At 37.8% G+C, this 21879-nt stretch overlaps 1 protein-coding gene across 1 annotated transcript; it reads left to right on the forward strand.

The window, feature by feature from the left end:
* The first annotated feature begins 233 nt into the window (after positions 1-233).
* On the forward strand, positions 234-17135 carry KNG1 (kininogen 1). Its single transcript, XM_036388939.1, has 11 exons — positions 234-428; positions 3276-3386; positions 4290-4374; positions 6601-6773; positions 8529-8636; positions 10732-10813; positions 11351-11517; positions 12944-13051; positions 13998-14087; positions 15538-15697; positions 16049-17135. The coding sequence occupies exons 1-11, from the start codon at positions 234-236 to the stop codon at positions 16234-16236; spliced, it is 1467 nt and encodes a 488-aa protein (XP_036244832.1). The 3' UTR covers positions 16237-17135.
* Positions 17136-21879: the final 4744 nt, after the last annotated feature.

The following is a 21879-nucleotide window of genomic DNA, read 5'->3' on the forward strand; positions in this document are numbered from 1 at the left end:
ATAACCTTAGTGTCATTCTGGTGAACAAACAAAGTTTATTTAGATAAACTCAGAAGTTTATTTGCAGTATAAACAGGGTATGATAAGAACCAACCAACCCCAGCAACCCACTCACTGTTTACTTAACTACTGCTCCTGAAAAAGAGAAGAGGTGACTACAATCCTGTCAGACATTCCTTTTACATTTGGTTCTTAAAGAGCCTTCTAATTCAGGGGGCCTTTTTCATCCAGTTATGAAGGCCTTCATTGTACTAGCACTCTGCTTTAGTTTTTTCTCTAGCAAAGACATTCCTCTTGCGTTTGAGTTTTCAGACTGTGATGACCCTGATGTCTTTAAAGCTGTTGATGCAGCACTGAAGAAATACAATGAAGATGAAGCAACTGGTACCCAATTTGCTCTATACGTGGTGATGGAAGCCAAGAGAACTGTAAGTAGACTTTGCAAAAAACCCCAAAAGTTGGAATTGTTTATGCACTCTGAATCAGCTTATCTCCATCTCGTTTGTTAGGGGGCAAGCATGAAAGCACAGTGTCTTCCAAAAATGTTTTAAAAAATCAAAGTGACTTGCACAGTAAGATACTTGTTTCCCTGACAAGTAGGGGTGTATATTATGTTTTTATCAGCAGAACTCTGTGTGCTGGTGAATTGCTTACTAATGCAAGGAACAAAGAATAGAAAATTTCTATCACCAACGCAATTTGTCTTATTATTCCACTCTGTTCTCTTTTTTCTTTATTGGGATTTCTACCCCTTTCCATCATCTGTAAGGTTTTCAGGCCAATGGCAAAACCAGGCTTATAAAAAAATATACTCTTGACTTGGGAAGAGGTGGTGCTGCACATAAAAAAGAATCACCTGATAAAGTTTGGCAATATTCTGACTTGTTTGTGAGTATTATTTGATTGACACCTAAGTCACAGATCTATCTAGAATCACTAGGTGGTATTTTAGTCAAATAGGATGACAGCTAAAATTACAGGAGAAAAGAATGCAACAGGATCCTTTGCCTGGAATCCTTCTATATAGCCTTAATCTAACAAAAGAGTATTTACCTCGGAGAGGTATACAAAGATGGTATTACCATAATAATGACAAGCATTCTTTTACTTGAAAATAACATTAGCATATTTTTTCTACTGGATTGGATTTTCATATGTAAACCACAAGAAATCCAGTGTGAGAGAATATTTTGCACTCCAAAATCACAAGACACTTTTACCCAGACAGAAATTGACCTCGGAAAGGAGCCATGCATTGCTAAACACTTACGGCAAATTACCCACATCTCCTGGCACCTGCCCTCTTGTGCTCCTGTTTACACATTGGGGAGATTTTAGCATGTGGAGACAAAGAGTAAAATCAGAAAGGCCTTTATATAATTAATATTAAGTAAATGAATAGTCTCACTGAACATTCTTAACATTCTCACTCTTAACAACAGCCAAATGCAAATATCTCCATATCAGAGCTGTAGTACCACCTACCTTCCTTTTGCTGGTGTTCCCAAAGGAAAGAGAGGAGTTTCAGAATTTTATCTTAAACAATGCTATATTTTTAAGAATACATATTTATTGCAATTATTATTCATCTTTCCTTCTCTAGATAGCCATCTTTCCTTTTCTTAAAAGATACAAAGTGGAAATAAATTATTACTTTGAATCATTGATCTGATTATGATGTTAAGTAAAAAAGAGAGAAAATGAATCTGCAATTAAAATTTCCTCATATTTGAGATTCTTTTTCTAAAAAGAGTATAGATTTTACTCCTCGCTAGTCTCACAACCTTGAATGCATTAATTAAATAGCTGCTTATTACATATTCATGTACATTCATTATTGATAATGTAATAAAACATAAAAGCTTACTAATGAAAGACTAAACCTGCCCCAGTTAAACGCATAGCTGTTCGTAATAGTAATGAAATAAACTAATAGCAAATAATACAGAAACAATGCTTTGTTTACTTACTGAGCTGATTTACTGCAGATTTAGAACACTGTAACAGAGAACAGAATTTGGCTCTTTTAAAATCCAAACAGTATAATCTGATGTAATTCCATAAAAGTCAATTTCTACCTGCTGAGGATTGTCTATTATATTTTTAGAGCCCCTTTTATCCTTTTTTACAACTATTATACAAGGTACCTCTACACTTCTTCATACCTGTAGCAATACACAACAGGAATTAAGAGAAGGCAGAATATAATGCTGTGTCTACTGCATCAGTGTAAATCCAGTATATGCCAACCACATCAGCTCAACTTCATTTTTTTGGTAGCACTAAGGCAAGAATTATAATTTAATCCTCCCAGCAGAGATAGAGAATAATAACTGGATATTTTAGAGTAATCAGTGCTAAACTACAGCAGTTGCCTGTTTGTATTTGAAAAGTCACATTGGCAGAGCATTTTTAGTGGCTGTAAAAGGTTAGTAACTTCTGACTTTATATCTTCTCTAAAGGATGAACCAAAACCCTATAGTGTTGTCACTGTCCCCTGTAGGCACAGGCCTGCTACCTCGTTTATGACAAGGAGAAAATGCCCATTACTGGTTTACCAAATTCTGAAGTACTTACACTGGCCAGGCCAAATTTTGCTTAATATTTTTATTTCATCTTATGGGATTGCTGAGGCTGTCCTGCCCTGCAGCCCAGCCTCCGATGCCTGTAGAAAACCACAAGCACTGCCCAAGGTTGTCTCCAGAGCACATCCCTGCTCCCCCCTTCCCGTGCAGGCTGGGCAGCTGAGGTTCCCTGGTACCACCAAGCAGAGGCTGTTTGGGCACTGCCAGGCTGCCTGAGGGCTGCTGGCTCTGGGCTGCCAGGGGAGCTGTACAGAGAGAAAGGGGACAGACCTGGGAGGAGGCCAAGAGTGAGAGCGAGGGAGTCAGACAGGAGCCACAGTCCAAGCTGGTATTTATGCTAACTATCCAAGCAGCCACCCAAAATGGCTTTTTGGAGTACATTTGAATGAGAGTATAAAACCTAACCACTTCTTTTTGGTTCTAAACCCATTGTACTACAAGTTAAAATTAAGGCAGTTGAGCATATTGTATCCATTATATCAACATATTGTCATTGTAGGTAAGGGCTAAGTAATATAATTAGGTGAGTTAATATTTGAACTACCAAGAGCTGAGAGACCAGCAGCTAATGGGAAACCATACTAAATAATTAAAGGTAAATAAATAATAGTATTTGCTTTTTTGAAACTCTTATCTTTTTACCTGACTTATTACCATGCAAATGATGACATGTATATTGTTTTAATCCAGGCAGGTCCTGACCCACAGTTCTATGTGAAATACAGAATACTTGAAAGCACTTGTGCCACTGAGGAAAACAAACACTGGCAACACTGTCATTACAAAGTATCTGCAGAGGCTGTAAGTATCTGTTCTCTTTAAAAGTTCTCTGTACAGAAACATAAGGACCAGGACCACAATTGCCTGGGGAAAATACAGTAGAAGAATTAACTTTTTTAGCTGCACTGCTTTTGAGAGCTTATATGACTACAGTACTGAAATGTTTACAACCCCAAAGTTAACCATTATAGTCTTGAGTTTTCTGGTACAATCCTGAATATATGCAGAAAGGAACAGTTCAGTGCTTCAATATGAAGGTTCTCAATAAACCCAACATAAGATTGGTGCACTGTCAGAGTGTAAGAACTGTAAAACTTGGTATTAATTATGTGTAAAGGAAACTTGCACAATCAAATACTGACATGGAAGCCACTGTGGCAGAAATTTTGGCAGAGGGCTTTCAGCAGTGCCAAACTTGCCTGGCTCGTGCTACCAGAGGGCACCCAGGGGAGGTACAATGGGGCACACACTGCAGGGACACTGCACATTCCCAGGGGGTGGCACTGCTCTTTCACACGGTGCACAGGAAAGGATGATGGTGACAATATAATTTGAATCTATGTGAAATGCCGTGGTCATTGCTGCATACCTTGTACTAGCAGAGAGGAAAATGGACAAATACATAGTTTATATAGTCATTAGTCATGTGTTTATTTCCATTATTCTGACTGTAAAGTCTTCAGTTAATTAATGCACATCATACAAATAGAAAGCATCATTCAAGTAATCTGCTCAGTTTGTCCCCTGCTTTCCTCACAATCTGATCCTTTTTCAGCAACAAAACAGCAAGTTAGATATTACTACAAATATACAGGTGAACCTCTTCCTCAAAATCAGTCTACAACTGTCAGCTGTGTTCAATAGCTAAAGCATTATATTTTTCTTGAGCAAGTTTCAGACAATTGTTGCCATATGTTTTTGCAGAAAACAGGAGAATGCACAGCTCGAGTTCATATGAACGATGCTGATAAAACAACTAATGTTTCACAAGAGTGCAGAATTTTCTCAGGTATGTAACTATTTGGGACAGCTTTCAACAAATACATTTACAAATAAAAATGGAATAAATACAATACTGAGACTTTCAGGTAATTTTAAAGGTAGAAGCTCCTTATCATTCTAGTCAGACATTTATAAATAATCTTTTGTAAGCAACTATTGGTTAAAGATAAAATTTCACTTCGGTGGTATATGCATATAGAACAAATCAGTGAAGCACAGGCAGTTTCTGCCCAGGGTAACAAAATTCAGCATGTATGTGTAGTAAGTTTCTTCAAGCACTAGAATTATGCCAAGTTAAAATTTGTTTGCTTAAGACCAAAAGCATACTAATAATTTAAGAGACCAGATGCAACTTGTCACACTTCAACTTTCTGTCCTTAATTATTTAAGCATAAAATTGTCTGAGGAATTACTGGAAAAAACTTGGTATGACAAAATGGCACCTTCATTTTCAAAACTGAAAATGACTGAATTCGTGCTGTTAAAGTTTACCAAAACAAGTATTTACCCCAAACAAGAATAGAAAAAAATTTCATTTACAAGATAGAAATCTGGCAGTGATATAATCATGTATGATTAAGAGACTGATCTTTTACACCTTAACAACAAGCAGTACTACATTTTTCACCTATAGGACACTCATATATGACTATTGCATTCACAAAGGAATTTCCCTTAGTTAAAAGAGATCACATTGTTTTAAAGATTTCCAACTGAGATCTCTATGCCTGGTGCTCTGAAATACACACCCAAGTTTGCTTTAAAATATCCATCTAATTATTAACTACAGAAATATTCCTCCCAATTTCTGAGATGTTTGGCAGCCGGTGTCTGCTTTTGTTCCTAGCTATCTTGTTTAAAGCTGAAATGGCTTTACCTACAGCCTTTGTCTTTCTAGGAACTGCAGTACACAAACTCCATGTTCTGCATTGAACAAACACTGCATTTGTAGGGCAATGGTGACACCTAGTTGCCAGCAAAAGTTGTGTGAATCCCACAGAGAACACAGGGGAAATTTGCATTTGAATCTTTGCTTAGAAAGAAAAAACCCCAATATATGAATTAAATTAATCAGGTATTCAGCCTAAGGAACTCCTCTCTTCTTACTAAATTATAACAACTCTGGAAAATAACACAGGTTTGTTCAGCAAAATCCTTACGAAAGTGCTGAGACCACAGTTGGTCTAGAAGTGGGTGTGCTGTTGGTTCATTATCTCTTTGTGACTGCTTACTGAAAATGTGGCCATAGTTTTTGGTAAGGTATCTATTTGTCATTACTGAGTCAACATAAGACGTACTTTGGTCTGACAGGTGACAATCCCCACTGTATTGGTACCACGCTGTTCAGCCTCTCTGGAGGAACAGTTTGATCTAACTGACCCTGGACTGGTTTCCTGGTTGGTGCAAACTGGCATAACTTCCTTTAAGCCAGTTTATGCCAGCTGAAGATCAGGCACATAAATTTTACTTCAATTCCACAGAGACCACATATTGTCCCACTTCCATTCTCATGCTCACTGACTTGTGAAATTAATTTATGTACTGAACTATAAAATTAATTTATGAAAATCCAGTCCATGATTACTAGAAAGGAAAGAGAGTTAATAGGATTAGTAGTAGGAAACAGGAGTTTGAGCATCCCTGTCAGGCTTGTCTATTCACAGCCAATCCAGCTGGTTAAGCCTGAAGGTAGCCCCAAGTGGTAACTGGCAGCCACAATGACTGGTGAGGACAGCAGAATAGTCCAGCTACAGTCCCTGGGGCACTCAGAGTCACAGCAGCTCATATGGGTGAGCCCAAACACTTCACCATCCTGAAACATGGTGAGGACAGCAAGCAGCTGCACACTGTGGGTGAGCTTTGAAGAATCTGAAAACCATCCCCTTAATTGTAGCTTCCACTGGCTCCTCCCTGGCTGAATGAGTAATGTGCCTTCTTCAATGGTGTCAAAACTTACACACAAGGTTTTTCTGCAATTCGTAATTGCTGGAATGGGGTTCACTGCCAAAACCATGCCTGGACCCTAAGGTCATGGATGGCCCCTGCCACCACAACCAGAGCATGTTCCTAAACATTAAAATGTCTTTGTAGGCCTTGAAACTGGAATATAGGGTTTGCTTATCACATCAGTTAAAAAGCAGGAAAGGTTCTTGCTCACTCCCAGATAGGAAAAATGAAAACCTAAGGCTGTTTTGCATGAAGCCCTATGTTTTTTGGTTTGTTTCTTTTCCAGATGTGTCAAAGATAAGACTTACTGAGGCTCCATGTCTTGGATGCTTTCATCCTATATCAAGTGATGGTTCAGAAGTGTCAGAAATTCTGGGAAAAGCCATTCAAAAGTTTAACAAGCACAGTCATGAACCTGCCCTTTTTAAGCTTGCGGAAATAAAAGAAGCTAAGAGACAGGTTTGTGCATGATTTTTCTCTAAATTTTACTGAAATAATCCAACCCAAAGCAGGTACCTTGTTTGTTTTGTGTATGTTTCTGATATACAAGTGGATTAAATTTAATAGTAAAGTATACAAAATGTTTGATATACCACTCTAGAGGGTATCTACCAATATAGAGGGTAGACTCAATAAATAATTATCTTAATTTATAAGGAATCATTAACGGTTACCGACTAGATTTTCAGAGCTCTCAACTAATAGTATTCACATTTTTTTCTTTATCTGCAGTTGCTTCTAAGCAGTGTTTAGTGCCAGTTTATTTGCATTCTGGTCTGAGATGATGCAGGCACATGCAACCTGTATAATCTCAGACCCTCCCAGGTATTTCCTTTGGCCTTGCCCTGAGGCTCCAGCAGGAGCAGATCCCTCCTAGGGGCTGAGCCAAAGCTGCCAGCCTGCACAGATGTCTCTCACACTCACCAGCCTCTCAAAGAGCAGCAGGCATCTCTGTTTTTGCAGGCAATAAGGCCCACTTGTCAACAGCTGCTATGTGCTATAGGACAGGTAAATCCCACATAGGAAAAATGGGTAAGAGAACCCAAAAACCCAGCATGCCACTTGCTGCAAGATTTCTGCTCATGGGAATATCTGCTTTGCAAGAAATTACTACTCAGATTGCAGAAATTCTGTGTCATCTGGTATTTCATGCAATAATTCCTTCCCTGTGAAAAGCTTTCCTATGGATTGGTATGACATTGCTAGAAAGTAAAGTTTCTTATTTGGTTTTTAACTAGTGTAGAATCCAACAGCAAACACAGACCCTTTTCTTTGAACTTGTGTATATTTACTAAGCTAGAAAGCAACTTCTAGTCTCATGTCAGCTTGACTCATGATTTAAACCAGACTGTCCTTGTTATATTTTCTGATGGCAGCAATCCTCTTTGCTGAAAGACAAACTTGCACAACATTTAAGCCACATGACAAAGTGTTGCAGAGAGACTGCAATCCAGCAGCTGGAAAGAGAACCATCATGTCACCTCTGGCACACAGAGAAAAGTCAGAGCTCTCCACTTCAATTGATCTGCGATAACAAGTTCTTATATTTGATTGGTTTTCCTTTTTCATACAATGTTACCTGGCCCAACAGTTTGATTTTGAGAGGTTTCATGGTTGAGAAGAAGTAGCCACTGTTAGGAAAATGGAACAGCTTCCTGGAGAGAAAATTTTAAAAAAGGGTTATGAACCTGGACAAAGCAGTGTGTGTGGGAAGGTAAAGCCCAGGATAGACACAATTATGGGTAGATGATAAATGCAGAACACTCAAAAAATAATGATGCCAGCAGTATAAAGTTACATTATTCAGATACTGTTTTACTGTGTCCCATGCCCAGGAATGCAGGACTTGCCAGGCTGTGTTACTGTAGTCATCTATCTAGAGCAGCTTCCTGTCACGGGCAGTAATAAGTAACAGATCTTTGGAGCAAAGCACAAGAAACCCAGCAGTGTGAGGCTGCAGGCTTGCCAGAAGTGGACACCAAATACAAAGTGCACTTCTAACAAAAGCAGGATTTAGTTTACACTTTGTACTGCAAGGACAAGTTTGGTTTTTTTTGCTGTCCATGAACAATCTATGGTTTAATGAGTGTGAGTGATTTGATAGATAGAAGGCACTAGATGAGTAGTTTTGCTTTCTTTGCTAATCTCATGTAATAGTTTAACTTTCAAGCTTGCATTATTTTACATAATATATAACCTAAATATCTCTTCCAGGTGGTAGCTGGATGGAACTATGTAATTAGATATAAAATTGAGGAGACTAATTGCACCAAAGACCAATTTCAAGACTTAACTCCAGAATGCAAAATCACTTCTAGAGGTGTAAGTAATCTCCAAATCTGTTTATCAAGAAAGTATCACATTAACAAATGGTCGTTGAGATCTGACTCAAGAAAATATTTATAGTCTTGCTTCAGTTCAGGAACAAAAGCTTAAATCCAGTCTTATACATAACTGTTTATGTAACTAGGACATCTTTGTCTTCTGAATCAGTGACTAAGAGGACCACTGAAAGGCTTACAGATTACACCACAGAATCTAACCAGTCTTACCCAAATAATAAATCCCTTGAGACATTTTTATCCAGATATTCAAGGAGTTACTCATGTACAACCCAAGAGGTGATAATTAAAATTAGCACAATTCCCAGCCTAAGACATACTTTCTCAGGAAAGTCAGTAGCTGAATTATTACTTAACCTTCACCACAGTACAAATAATAGCTTCAAAAGAAATTTATTAACATAATTTGTACATAATCCAAGTAAACAGTGCTGCAAACCCAGGTACTCCCTTGGCTTCACTGACCTGGAACTGAAGCAGCTGTACCAAAAATAGAGGCTTCCTCTCTCAACTGACCTCCCTGGACCATCTCATGAGGGCATCAGAGAGATGATTTTACAAACACAAGGCAGAGGGCAGGAATGCAGAGTCACTATGAACAGTGGTGGTAAAGGGAAGGGGACAGATGGCATCTGTTTCAGCTGTTGAGGAAATGCACCATTGAGTGTTACATTCAAGAGCCTCTCCTGTTCAAAAATTACTCCTTGTACATCTCAAGAATGTTTCAGAAGTATTGATCAAAAAAGGAAAGAATGACAACACTGGTAAATAACAGAAGCATGAGAGTCAGACTAGCTGAAGCAAATCCCTCCACTACCCATGTGCCCTTAAACCTTAAGCAAGTTACTTAACCAGCTTGAGTCTGAGTTTCCCCAGCTGTCACCTAGAGGTGATGACTTCTGTCACCTCACCTACTGCAGGAGCACTGCCTCACTCACATACTGCCTTGGTCACACAGGGCTTCTGGAATTAGATCATAAGCACTTATCCCCTGAACTTGCCAGTAGATCATTGACAGATACTAGAATACCATATTCCAAGAATATTGGAATGACCAAATTTCAAGGAAGTTTTCTCATACCTTTAATCAGCTCTGTACTATTAATCTAAATGGGAGGGCCAGAATTGCACCCTGTATTCAACACACATATGAACCACTGAGCTATACTGGGACATCATGTCAATCCCTTTAACATGGATAATAAGCCTTGATATTATTCTTCATCAGTTTTTCTAAAATATTACCAAGTAGATTTTTTATAATTACATTTTCAAGTAACTGTCATGGTCCTAAGGCCAGAATTTTAAGTCTTTCTTCTTATTTTATGGTTTATTTGGTTTCTTTAGTCTTTGATAAAGGATTTCACCAAAACCTTTCTTAAAATCTCTGTATATCAAGAGGTCTCTTTACCCACCTTTGTTGATGCTTTGCAGAACTTTGACAAATCTGCAAAATATTACTTCTGTTTACCATAAAACCTCAGTTTCTCCTGGATGTATTCATTGCCCCTAGTTCTTTCCCTATTATTGTTTTCATCACTGGAATGATGGAATTGGTTTTAGGCTCTGTAATCTTTAAAAAAACCCCACAATCAATATCTGCTTTCTTCAAGGTTTAAGATATCAAGGCAGTTTTAAGCAAGTTATCTACCACAGTTCCTTTAGAAGACCTGAGAAAATACAAGAAACTCAGTAATGTTTGATTTGATAATTGTGTAATTTTCTTTTTGGTCTTTACATTTTGAGACAGAAATTCCATGGAGTTCTCCATAAAATATGATTCTGGCTTGTAGACATTCTCATTTTTCTCTTTAATGAACACATACAAATAGTTCATTTGGCTTCTCTTTTAGGGTATTATTTTCTCTGAGTGGTCCTTTTGAACTCTGATTATTTATTGCCTCTACAGACTGTCTGTCAGGAAGGAAGGAAGGAAGGAAGGAAGGAAGGAAGGAAGGAATTATTAGAAGCATGCTTAGCATGCTTGATTTATTCTGTTAGCAGGAAGGTATTAGAATGTGAGCTTTTTTGTTATTTCTAAATAACAAGGAACTGTTTTGCATTTTTGACTCCAGCGTGTAGCTATATGTGAGGCCAAAGCATTTCAGAATCTTCATGCAGAGATCATAGATACCACCAGCGACTGCAAGCTTCCAGGTATGTCTTAAGCACTATCAGCTTTGAAAGTTCCACAATTTTCAGTGTCTTTTATTGTTATGTATTGTTATTGTTGTTATTGTTATTACATTGTTATTTTTTCCTCCATCCTATCTGGACACAGATACTGTTCCATGTAGTAAATGCTGCATTCTCACCCATTCAGACTAGATTTTCCTCAACACACAAATTCACTGCCAGTTACATGCACCTCTTGTTTCACCCAAATCAGGTCTTTCCATACATGTAGCTGTTCCCTCTCCATATTTTCTGGCCACCTACAACTGGCACACGCAATTCTTGTTTCTACAAGAGAACTGTAGTTAAATGTCCCATGTGACACTGGGTGCTGACGTTCTTTTAGGTAACCAAAATATGATATTGCTGATCAAATAAAACTCAAATATATTTTGTTTTCATTTCATAGACCCAAAGATGAAGAGTTCCAGAAAACAGGGCTTTATAACTGTTTTTCCCAGCCTTTATCTACATTGAACCTTTTGTTTCTTAGATCTGAAACCTGTTGCTCTCTTTCAGTTGAAGAAACAGTGGTTGCTGCCATTTGCCCAGGTTGTCCAAGGACTATCCCAACTGACAGTCCAGAACTGAAGGAGCTACTGAAGGTTTCTACAGAGAAGTATAATTCAGAGAGCGATGATGACTTCTACTATAAAGGTGGAGAAATACAATCAGCGACAGTTCAGGTTGGGATATTTCACAGAGATGAGGAACAGACATGACATTATTATTGGCCTGAGCTAAATGTTACCTGAAGTTTGTATTTAGATTTGAAATAATGTTTTTGTCTAAGTGCTGATACATGTGGTAATTTAAATATCCATGCAATTTTTCCTGTAAAACCAAATCCATATTGGCTTGCATTCAAAAATTTCCAATCTCTTGAATTTTCTTTTTTTCTTAAAACAAAATGATTTAAAAGTATGTAAAGAAGGTTGGCTTAGGACATTTGATTTCTGTGTATCTACCATACTTTTTACCTTCGTAACATACCTTAGACTTTTAAAGTATAAAAGTTTTTTAGACAGGACTACTCCCTTGATCCACCACACCAATACTCTTCATGTTATTTTAAGCAGTGTCCACCCTACAGGTGTTCTATGGTCCAAAATGAGGCATCTTAATTTCCCTTAGAAATGTGTTATTTTATATGCTGATTTTGCTGCTAATAATATTCTAGCTAGATTCAGAAAAGCACGCCTGTGCATAACTTAGTACATATAGATAAATAGAGCTTGATAAAGGATGAGGAATCAGGAGGATAATATTGGTCAGCATTTGCATAAGCCTTGTTTACTGTCCCAACACATCAAAACAGAAGTTTAGAAGAGAATTAAAAATTTGACAGTGGAATAGTTTAGAAAATAATTGGTCATAACTACTCCTGAGCATGAGGTGTCACTGGAGAAGGCACTTAAAGCACACCAGAATTTTTCCAAATAGCTCATATTATCTTACTGATAATATCTGTACCTTTTCTTCTTTCAAACTTTTTTCTTCCTTCTGAATTTCCCTAGCATGACAGATATTAGCATGCATACACCTTTAAAACAGATTTCAGGGAAATAAAATTTCATGTCTTGCCTGATGTCCCCAAAGGAAGATATATTATTTCAAGCTCTGTGAAAAATACTAAGAGAACTCATAGCAGGCACATTCTTGAACCCATGCAGTTTCTCTCTTTAATGCGTTTGGCAAAGAGGTTCATTTTCAACGGAGCCCGTTCATCAGACACTTTGTTTTACTCACATTCCACTTTTCTGACATCGTATTTGGCTCTCTACAGTGCTATCACTAATGATTTCATCTGTTACTAATGAAATTACTACAGACATTTAATAATTGTGGGCCCAATATTATTCTGACCTTTTCTGTTTCCTTCAGTTTCAATGCCAGAATTTTTTGAGAATAGGAACTGGAGTAAATAAGTTATTTGATTAGAAGCAGATAAGTTTACTGCCAAATATTTTAATATTGTTTTTCACATATGTTGGCCCAGTGGTTAGGACTTGTAGAATACAAGTAGTTTAAGCTTGTAGAACATCATCTTTCCTGTGAAACCTTTTCAATAAAATGCCTTTAGTGCAGAAAGCTTTCTTGCTAATTTTTCAGGTGGTTGCAGGAAAAAAGTATCGAGTAAAATTTACAGTCTGGAAGACAAACTGCTCTAAGAGTGAGTTTGAAAAACTTAATGAAGACTGTACAGCCACATCAGAGAGTGTAAGTAATGATAATCTTGCCAACTGTAATGTTTCTAATGGACAAATTCATTTGCATCAGAAACAGTAAATGCTTATGTAAAATCATATCCTGGGTTCTGTTACCTGTTTCAGTAAACTTTTGTTCCCAGAAGAAGGGCAGCTTTCACTGTTTGTAACCCAAGTTAAGAAACCCTGAAACTTGAACCACAGCTGCAGGATCAGTGCTCACTGCAAAACCAAAGGAACTTTCTTTGATAATAATCAATCAAAGAAAGGAGAGGAGAAGGCTGCTGCCAAATGAAATAGCTGCAATACTTCTGACTCTGTGGACTTGCAGCTAAGGAAAACATGAGACTGGATTGTTACTTGTGAGCAAAGGAATGAAATTTCTGGAGTGTGTGCCATGCACTTGATAGCAGGAAAATGTGTTCTGGACACTGGAATGTTGATAGGGCCAGCAACCATTGGCAAGGGGGTTGTTTGGGGAAAGGGCCTTTACCTCCCATCTCTTTTCCCACCATATGAACAGTGCTTACCTGTGAGCTTTTAGGATTTGTTAGTGCAGCAGGAACTAAAAGGAAAAAATAAGGCTTTATTTAAATTTTCCAGTTTTTAGTAGGAGAAACACCATAAACAAAAAATATTTCTTAGGAATATCATGAAGATTATGCAGTTAGTGCTCCAAAAGTGAGAGAGATGAAAAATCCAATTTTCAAGATTTAATCTGAAATCCAAAGTTGAATTAAAATGTTCACACAGGCATACTACAACCTTGAAAAGCTAAGCTGTGGATGTGTCCAAATACAGAAGTATCCATCACTAAGATAGATTTAATAAACACTTGGTTTAAGCTCCAAGGATTTTAAAGAATTATTGAAAAACCCATTTCTCTTTCAGGCCCAAGTCTCTTCCTTTGTGTCTGAAGTTTTGTTGCCTTAATGTGTTGGTTTTTGTTTTGTTAACAGGCATCACTGTCGTGCGATGCACAAATTCACGTGATCCCATGGCAGAATAAAATCTATCCCCAGGTGAACTGCTCTGAAGTGCACCAAGCGGTAAGATTCTTCTTCACTATCCATCCTATTAAGCAGAGTGTAGGACAAAGGCAGTCAATAAATTCTTTATCCATTCCAAGTTATCCCATATTTTATACCAAAAATAAAGGAACACAGTTCTTTTAACAGCCTCATTAATGTTACACTCTTTTCTCTCACCCTCTAACCACAACCCCGTTACATCAAAGCTGTTTCACCACAACCAACAAGGTGATCACACAAACAAAGACACTGGGACAGGGAGAAGTTCTGCCTGTTGGCTGCTCCTCTGCCTTCTCAGTTAAGCTCTGGAGTATCAAGCCCCATCAAATCCCTCAAATTGCTACTCATACTAGGTTTAAAAGTTGAAATAAAAATGTATTTGCTGGCACAATAATTATAACCCACAGATATCCAAAGCATCTGTGCACCTTTCCATATGAATTGAGTGGTGCCTGCTGCAGCTGTCAGTCTCTGCACAAGGATCTTCCAATTTCTCCCTACTCAGCTCCACGATGAACTAGTACTGAATGCGAGCCAGTCTGAAAATCTCACAATGGGATACAAATATTTTATTGTCAGATATTTCTGAGGATTGCAGAGACTCCATTGTGACACTGAATAAATACAGATTACCCTGCCCTTGTAACTAATAACTTCACTCTGCTCAGAACCTTCATAACTACATAGTCATTTGTTATGTATCAACTAATGCCTCTCCTCTCTATTTTCACAATATTTTATCCATATCAACTTTCAAATTTAGCTTCAACCCAAATAACTCTGATTTTCAGGTAATAATGATCAGACTTTGGAGGAGAGAAATGAAACTCGTGTTGTACAGTGAGTGTACACCATGTATTCACAGCTTTTGTCTCCCAGTTGAACACTGATGAGTAGAGATGACTCAATAACAACAGAATGTTTGATATTATCAGCTTTAATCTCTGTTTGGGATTTCCAGGCAGTATTCTGAAATGCATATCTCAAATCTAGAAGTAAAAAATTGAATAGCTACATTTTATATAACAAAATTACACAGATCTTCTGCATATTCTGCCATTGATGCTATTCAGAGATGTGTTAACTTTCAGCATAAATTGGTGCTATACATGGGAGTGTAACACTCTAACATGCACCGGGACATTTAGTCCTAGAATCCAACTGTATTGTTCATAAATTAAAACCAGTACATGTGTTTTGCTCTCTGTATTATAATTCCTCTCTTACACTGACAAAATTTCAGTGATACAATTTTTTTTTACACATTTAGCTGCTAAAATATTCCAGAATTATTTGGGAGGATGTTTATGTTTGTATGCTTATCTCAGAAGAGAGACTTGTTTAGATTTTAGTTTAAAAATCTGCTATGATTCATGTAATACAATGAGCCAGCTTCTGAATTTCCCACATCTGAAGTAATTGTTCTGTTTCACATAACAAATGTGGCTACTATTGCAATGTTTTTTAGGTGTTCTTTGCAAGGAGGCCTCCTGGATTCACACCTTTCCGGAGCACTGTGATGCTAAGCCAGCCACATGCAGTTTCACAGGCTGATAAAAATGAAGGAGAAAGTCAAAGCCCTAGCACAGAAACGAGGAAAGACAATGGACAGGAACCAGAAGGCGAAGGTGAACCTGAGCATAAACACAGGCACAAGCACAGGCATAAGCACAGGCATGGAGTTAAAAAGGATCATGACAATGACAAAAGGCACAGGCATGATATTGGCTGTGGGCACAGAAGTGGCCATGGGTGTGGGCATAAAAAACACAGTAAAAAGAATAAACATAAACATCCAAACCCCAAATCTTCTGAGGAGTCAAATGAAAGGGGTTTTAATCAAAATGAAACCTTCCCATCATCATCCAGTGCTGAAACTGCACTGGAGCTGGTTAGTACAGGGGTTGCAAGGGAGGAAACCAGTAGACCTGCAGAGCCACTAATTGTTCCTGATACTTCTTTATTTAATGGATTGCCAGATCGCCCAGAATCTCCTCACCCCAGATGTCCTGGAAAACCATGGAAACAACTTGTGGGCTTTCCAGCCCCTCCTAGCTTTCCCAGAGAATTCACAAATGAGGATCTCTTGCCTTCTGCAGCAGGAAACATCGATCCAGCTACAGAAAACAAGGAGAAAGACTTTGATCTCGCAGATGCTTTAGCATAATTCAAACATTGCAGGATCCTTTCAGAAATGTTTTGTAGAATATAAGAAGAATACTGCCTTTTGAAATGTATAAAAGATGAAGAGGCAAAAGCTCATATTCTGTTAGCTGAAATACTCAAGTAGGTCACCAGCATTTCTGGGGACCTAAGACCATATGGCAATACTGTGCATTTGCATATATTTGCAAATATGTAAATCTGTGTAACTCATCTGCCTCAATTTTCTATAAGTACAAACTGAATCACTGCATCAAATCTTACTGTATTATATCTAAAAGAATGGCAGAAAGAATTTTGCAGATTACGCTAAGAATCTTGACCAAATATGGGTAAAACAAGACAATATAGAACAAGAGAGCTTCTCTTAGATATGTGAAATATTTTTTTCTTTAATTGACTGGAGTGGATCATTTAAATAACAAAATAAAACAAAGGAACCTTTTCACCTGTTAATTTATTTAAACAAATCAATATTGCTACCAGTCTATCACTAGCGGTTGTTCTGTTGGATAACAGGGACAGCTGAGAGAATCCTAAAATAAAGCAGATTTATTATTCCCTATACATATTATGTTAACTACCTAGAGAAGCACATTGATTGCCAGATTTTCATTCAGCAGAGATGAACAAATCCTACAGATCAGATGACAAAATTACGAACTCTTGAGACACCTAAAATTTGTGTGCCTTCTTCCATTATTAGGTTGTGCATCATTTTGAGACTGGACTGATTTTTCTATTTGGGGCATCTTCCAAAGGTTGAGTTTTTGGTGCAATGCATTAGCTAAAAAGCAGTAAATATTTCTTGCAAAATAAAATGTTCTCCCTCTGTATGGATGCAATAACTTAGCTGAAAAAACCACAAAGCAATAAATAAATAAATACTTCAATGCCAGATCAGTTCACCAGTTGAAATGCTACTCCATCCTGTAAAGGGTTAGTGACAGGTCCTACGAATGATAACGCCTCACTGATTTTGTTGTAAAAGACCACATTACTTGAAACCACAGTGGAAATGCCCTCCACCACAGCTGCAATTCCGCTCATCCCAGCTGCTAGGATTGCTGTGGCATCAAGACTTTATATTCAACAACTGGGAATGGCTTCTTTTGTGTGCTGTGCTTCTACAGTCGGGGAGGAGGAAGGGGAAGTCTGCTCAGAGAATGCAAAAGAGATGGGAACAGGATCAGGAGGTCCTGGTGTAACAGGTGAAGGATGATCTGCACACAGGAGATAGCTACCAAGAAAGGTCAGAAGACACAGAAGTGGAAATAACAGAGGCAGGGTGGCATGATATGGCTGGGGTGAGAAGAACAAATTAGTGGTAAAAATTGAAACAGAGTGAATGGGATGGAAAAGTGGGTGAAGGTACAATTGTCAGGGAGCTGTAAATAACAGGAACTCAAGAAGGGGGGCAAGAACAAAAATAAAAAGCAAGAGAGGGGTCTCTGATTGTGCAGGAGAGTCCCCAACATATCACAGAACAGAACTCATACTGCCTGAATCTAAACATCCCCTGACAGTGTAGGCACACCTCCCATTTTCAATGCCTGGTTCCTTTTTTTCTAACTGCATTAGAAAATTCATTAGAATGTATTGAAAAAGGAAATCTAAAATTAGAAACAGGAAACAGTGCCTGTGAGTAAAAATTCAGCATAGTTGTGTGCATCTGAACGTTTTTTCACATAGTATAACTGGCTGCCACATAGGGATGGATGGAGACAGACAGACAGTTATCTATCATGACTGATGGTATCAGAACCATTATACTTCTTTTCTTTCTGAAAATAATCATTCAGAAATAATAAAAATTTGCTGGAGCCCAATTTTAAAGAAAGATACAGTAATAATAACCCCTAGATGCATCACTAATCAGATCCAGCCTTTTTAATTCATTCCTTTCCTTGCAGCATAATATGAAAAGGCTATCTTCTTGTTTTGACAAGAACAAAACTTACAAAGCTATGCCAATGAAAGCCTTGAGAGTTATCTTTAGTTCTCTGCTTCTTTTCTTCTGAATATTTGACTGGTATGATTTTGGCTGTAACTGGAAACTGTTTGTGTATATTGAAATAATAACAACAGTATAAGCTCAAAACCAGTTTTTCTTTAAATTACAGTAGCAATTGAATAATTAATGCAAAATTGCAGCAAAGACACAAAGATGCAAATATGAGAAAAACAAAGTTTTCTTTCCATTTCCAGTCTCCCTGATGTGAATGAAAGGAACATCACGCTCTTGATGTATTCTCCCCACAGAGCACATACACAACCATGGGTAGTGAGACAGGACTGAGTGGTCAATTACCACGTGCTATAGTAATGATGTGAGGCTCCAATATTGTTTAACACAAAAATGACAATTTCAATTTGTTTATACAATTTACAAAAGCAATTACTTTAAAAAAAAATCATTCTGGAATAAAAATCAGTGTTCCATGTGTAAAAATTCTGAAACAGAATGTTTGGATATTTTTAGAACAGAACATTTCCATTTCTCATTGATGTGTTCCCACAGAAAGTTTCAATTATCACAAAACAGCACTTTCAGATGGAAGAAGCTGCTGTGAGAAAACTCCTGACCAGGCCTTTTCTTGCTCCTGCTGAAGAGCTCTGCAAAACTCCCAGCTTCTCCTCCTGCTGGAATCACGCTGGAGCGCTCTATCCAGGGCCTGCAGCGCCAAACGAGCACTTTCCTCCTTGGCCAGCAGATGGCACAACTTTTGTCACAGGGTTTATGATCGCCAAATTTTTTCAGGTTTGTCATTGCCAGGAATGGTTTAGTAGGCTTAACACTCAGCGTTTCTTCTGGGTGAGTAACACTGTAGCTAAAAACACCCCATCTGTGCAATCTGTTTTAAATATTAAGCTCTAGCAATAGAGCTTCGATGCTTGCCAGTTACTTACTATAAGCAAAGCATATAAATAACACTCTAAATGTAATTGGGTGAACATGTAAAATAAGGGCTGGTCCCGCACCAGAAAAATTGTATTCTTATTGATACAGACAATCGGAACTAGGAGCCTGGGGTATGAAAATATGTCTGAATTAAACCTCTGTTTACTCATACTGCTGACATCCAGAGCCATATGATGGCCATTCTGCAGCTGTCTGAATTTAATGTTCTCCCTCCCCTGTTCATTCCATCTGTGCAATAGCACAAAACACATATTTTAACTGACCATATGAAAAATTCCTCAGCTTTACTATGGATGGACTATTGGATTTTTGCCATAATTCAGACATGACCTTTTCATCACACTCAGCAGTTTCAATCATCCTCCAGTGCTATGTTCACACAGTGTAAGCCACGGGAGAGAGCTGTGCAAACACCTGACATCAGAACATGTGGAGCATTAATGATGAACACTGCTATTTGATAGGATGTAAGAACCCATTTCTTTCCTTGTTTTCTCAGGTCTCTCAGCCAGCAAGACAATTGCTCCCAATTTAGGAATAACAGCTCTGAGGATAAATGAGTCTAAGTGGCTACAGAATTAGAAATGACACTACTACATTGCCATTGTAATGTAGACAGAGCTGTACCAAATCTAATGTACAAATTCCTCATATATTCTTTAAAAATAACAATGGGGATAGATATTTTCAATTTTGTAACCAGCTACTCACCCACAATTCTTTATTCTGCTGTGTTTACAAGACGCCATTAATGTAATATAGCTCCCACAGTTTTAATTAAGCTTATGTGCAAGTTCATTTGGGAAAAATGTAATTAATAATACAATGTTTCTACTGCATTCTAAAATAAGAGGAAGGGTGTGTTAAGGAGTAAAGAATGAAGGTTTTTCTAGTTGGGTAAGGCATTTTGCTGCAATGAATACTCCTAATACTGCAGCTCCTGCAACGGTTTCAATCTGCTGCCCACTGAAAACTCAACCATAACCTTCAAAGGAGTAACTCCTACCACTATGGAGTAAGGGGTTAGAAACCTCATAGTGATTCTTTTCTCTTCTGCCATGACTACAGATAGTGCTGATCTGTGGGTTGAAGATCAGGCATTAAAATACTTACCTTACTCAAAATAAGCCAAAGAAAATCAGAATGCCTTGCAGAATTCAGTCACGCCAAAGGAACATATTTGTTTTAAAAATGCAAAGACAAAATATATTTATGAGGGGCCCTGTATGAATTTGGTGGATGCCTCTCCACCTTCCCACTGGATGCACTTATCACAAGATCCAACAGACCACTTGGCTTGAAAGAAAAGAAATACTATAGTTTCAGTGCAAAACAAGGGAACAAAACAAGTCTGACTAAGGCAGAGAATGAACAAGGATGTATTTTTAACTGAAACTTAGATTACTATAAGAAAACTCAAACAGTTGGGCTAGACAAGAATTGAGGATTATTGATTTCAAGTTGGGGAACATAATGCTTATGAACAGAATATCAATAGGAGCATGTTTAAAGAAAAACTTTGTCCTACATGCCCAAAACACTATAGTTCAGTGCCTTAAAAATCCACCAGACACATGTAAAAAAAATATTATTTTGTTTCTTATTCTAACCATTAAGCATGTCAGCAGAAGTTAATTTCTTGCCATTTAATCCAAGAGAAAAAAAGACTAATGCCATAAAACATTATGAAGAAGTAAATCTAGTATAACTGAATTCTCTTCCTTTCCTGTGTCAATTGTTCCACTAGCTGTAGTGACTAAAAGAGTAGTAATGCTCTCAAAATTAATAAAAACAAAGGGGTATAATGGGATATAACTCGGGCTCTGCAAAAGAAAAAAAATCAGTTCCAGAAGGAATCCAGAATTCGGACTGATCATTTAAGCAGTCTTGTGACTGCTAAACTAAAATCTCCTGTTTGAGTGCAGAAGCCTGATTTTACATTTTGCTGAGAAGTCTGTGCTCCCATTAACCTTAAATAGCATTATGGGTACTCAGCATTTCAAAACTCAGGCCTTGGACCACTCAGCCAAAGCCTATCATGTTGAAAGTTGATATTACCTGGAGTGGTTGAGATGGAAATTGAGCAGTGCAACACCTCAAAAATGTAATTATGGGCAGCATTAGCAATCAAAGTAGCTTTTATATTTTACAGTGTTTTGCGAATTAGTGCAAGTCCTGGCATTAACCACAGCAGCACTAGTGGCTTAACAGCTTTTTTTCCTGGCCCAAATGCAGAGATTAGAGTGTTCTGGGCAATGTTTGCCATACTTCCTTTTTCCCTTGATCACTCCCACAATACAAACCAGATGGAAGACACAGGCAAACCAAGCATAAACTACAAGATCACCCTTTTCTTCAGAATTCAGTACAAACATGTGGACAGATTAGTAGATTTACAAACAACACCTCTGTCTTGTTCAGCTCCGTTAAGTTGCTTTTCTATCATAAGACAACCAAGATGCCTCTGAAACTTTGACTCAAGTTGATAGATCTGTGGGTTGTAGCTGACAGTTTGGCATGGAACAGCAGCAGTATGAAGGTTATAATGTGGGTGCACTCCACTCAAGACATTTCTGTATCAGCACTGCTGTAGCTCTGCTCTTATTCACTGTAAATACATACTAGCCATCATCAATCCATCAACTGGAACAAATAAATATTCATACTATTTGGAAATTGATGAGAATAGCTTGTCATTTAGCAACACTGTGCTTCTGCCTCCAC

This window comes from Molothrus ater, chromosome 10 (genome assembly GCF_012460135.2).
Source record: "Molothrus ater isolate BHLD 08-10-18 breed brown headed cowbird chromosome 10, BPBGC_Mater_1.1, whole genome shotgun sequence".
NCBI classification, from domain to species: domain Eukaryota; kingdom Metazoa; phylum Chordata; class Aves; order Passeriformes; family Icteridae; genus Molothrus; species Molothrus ater.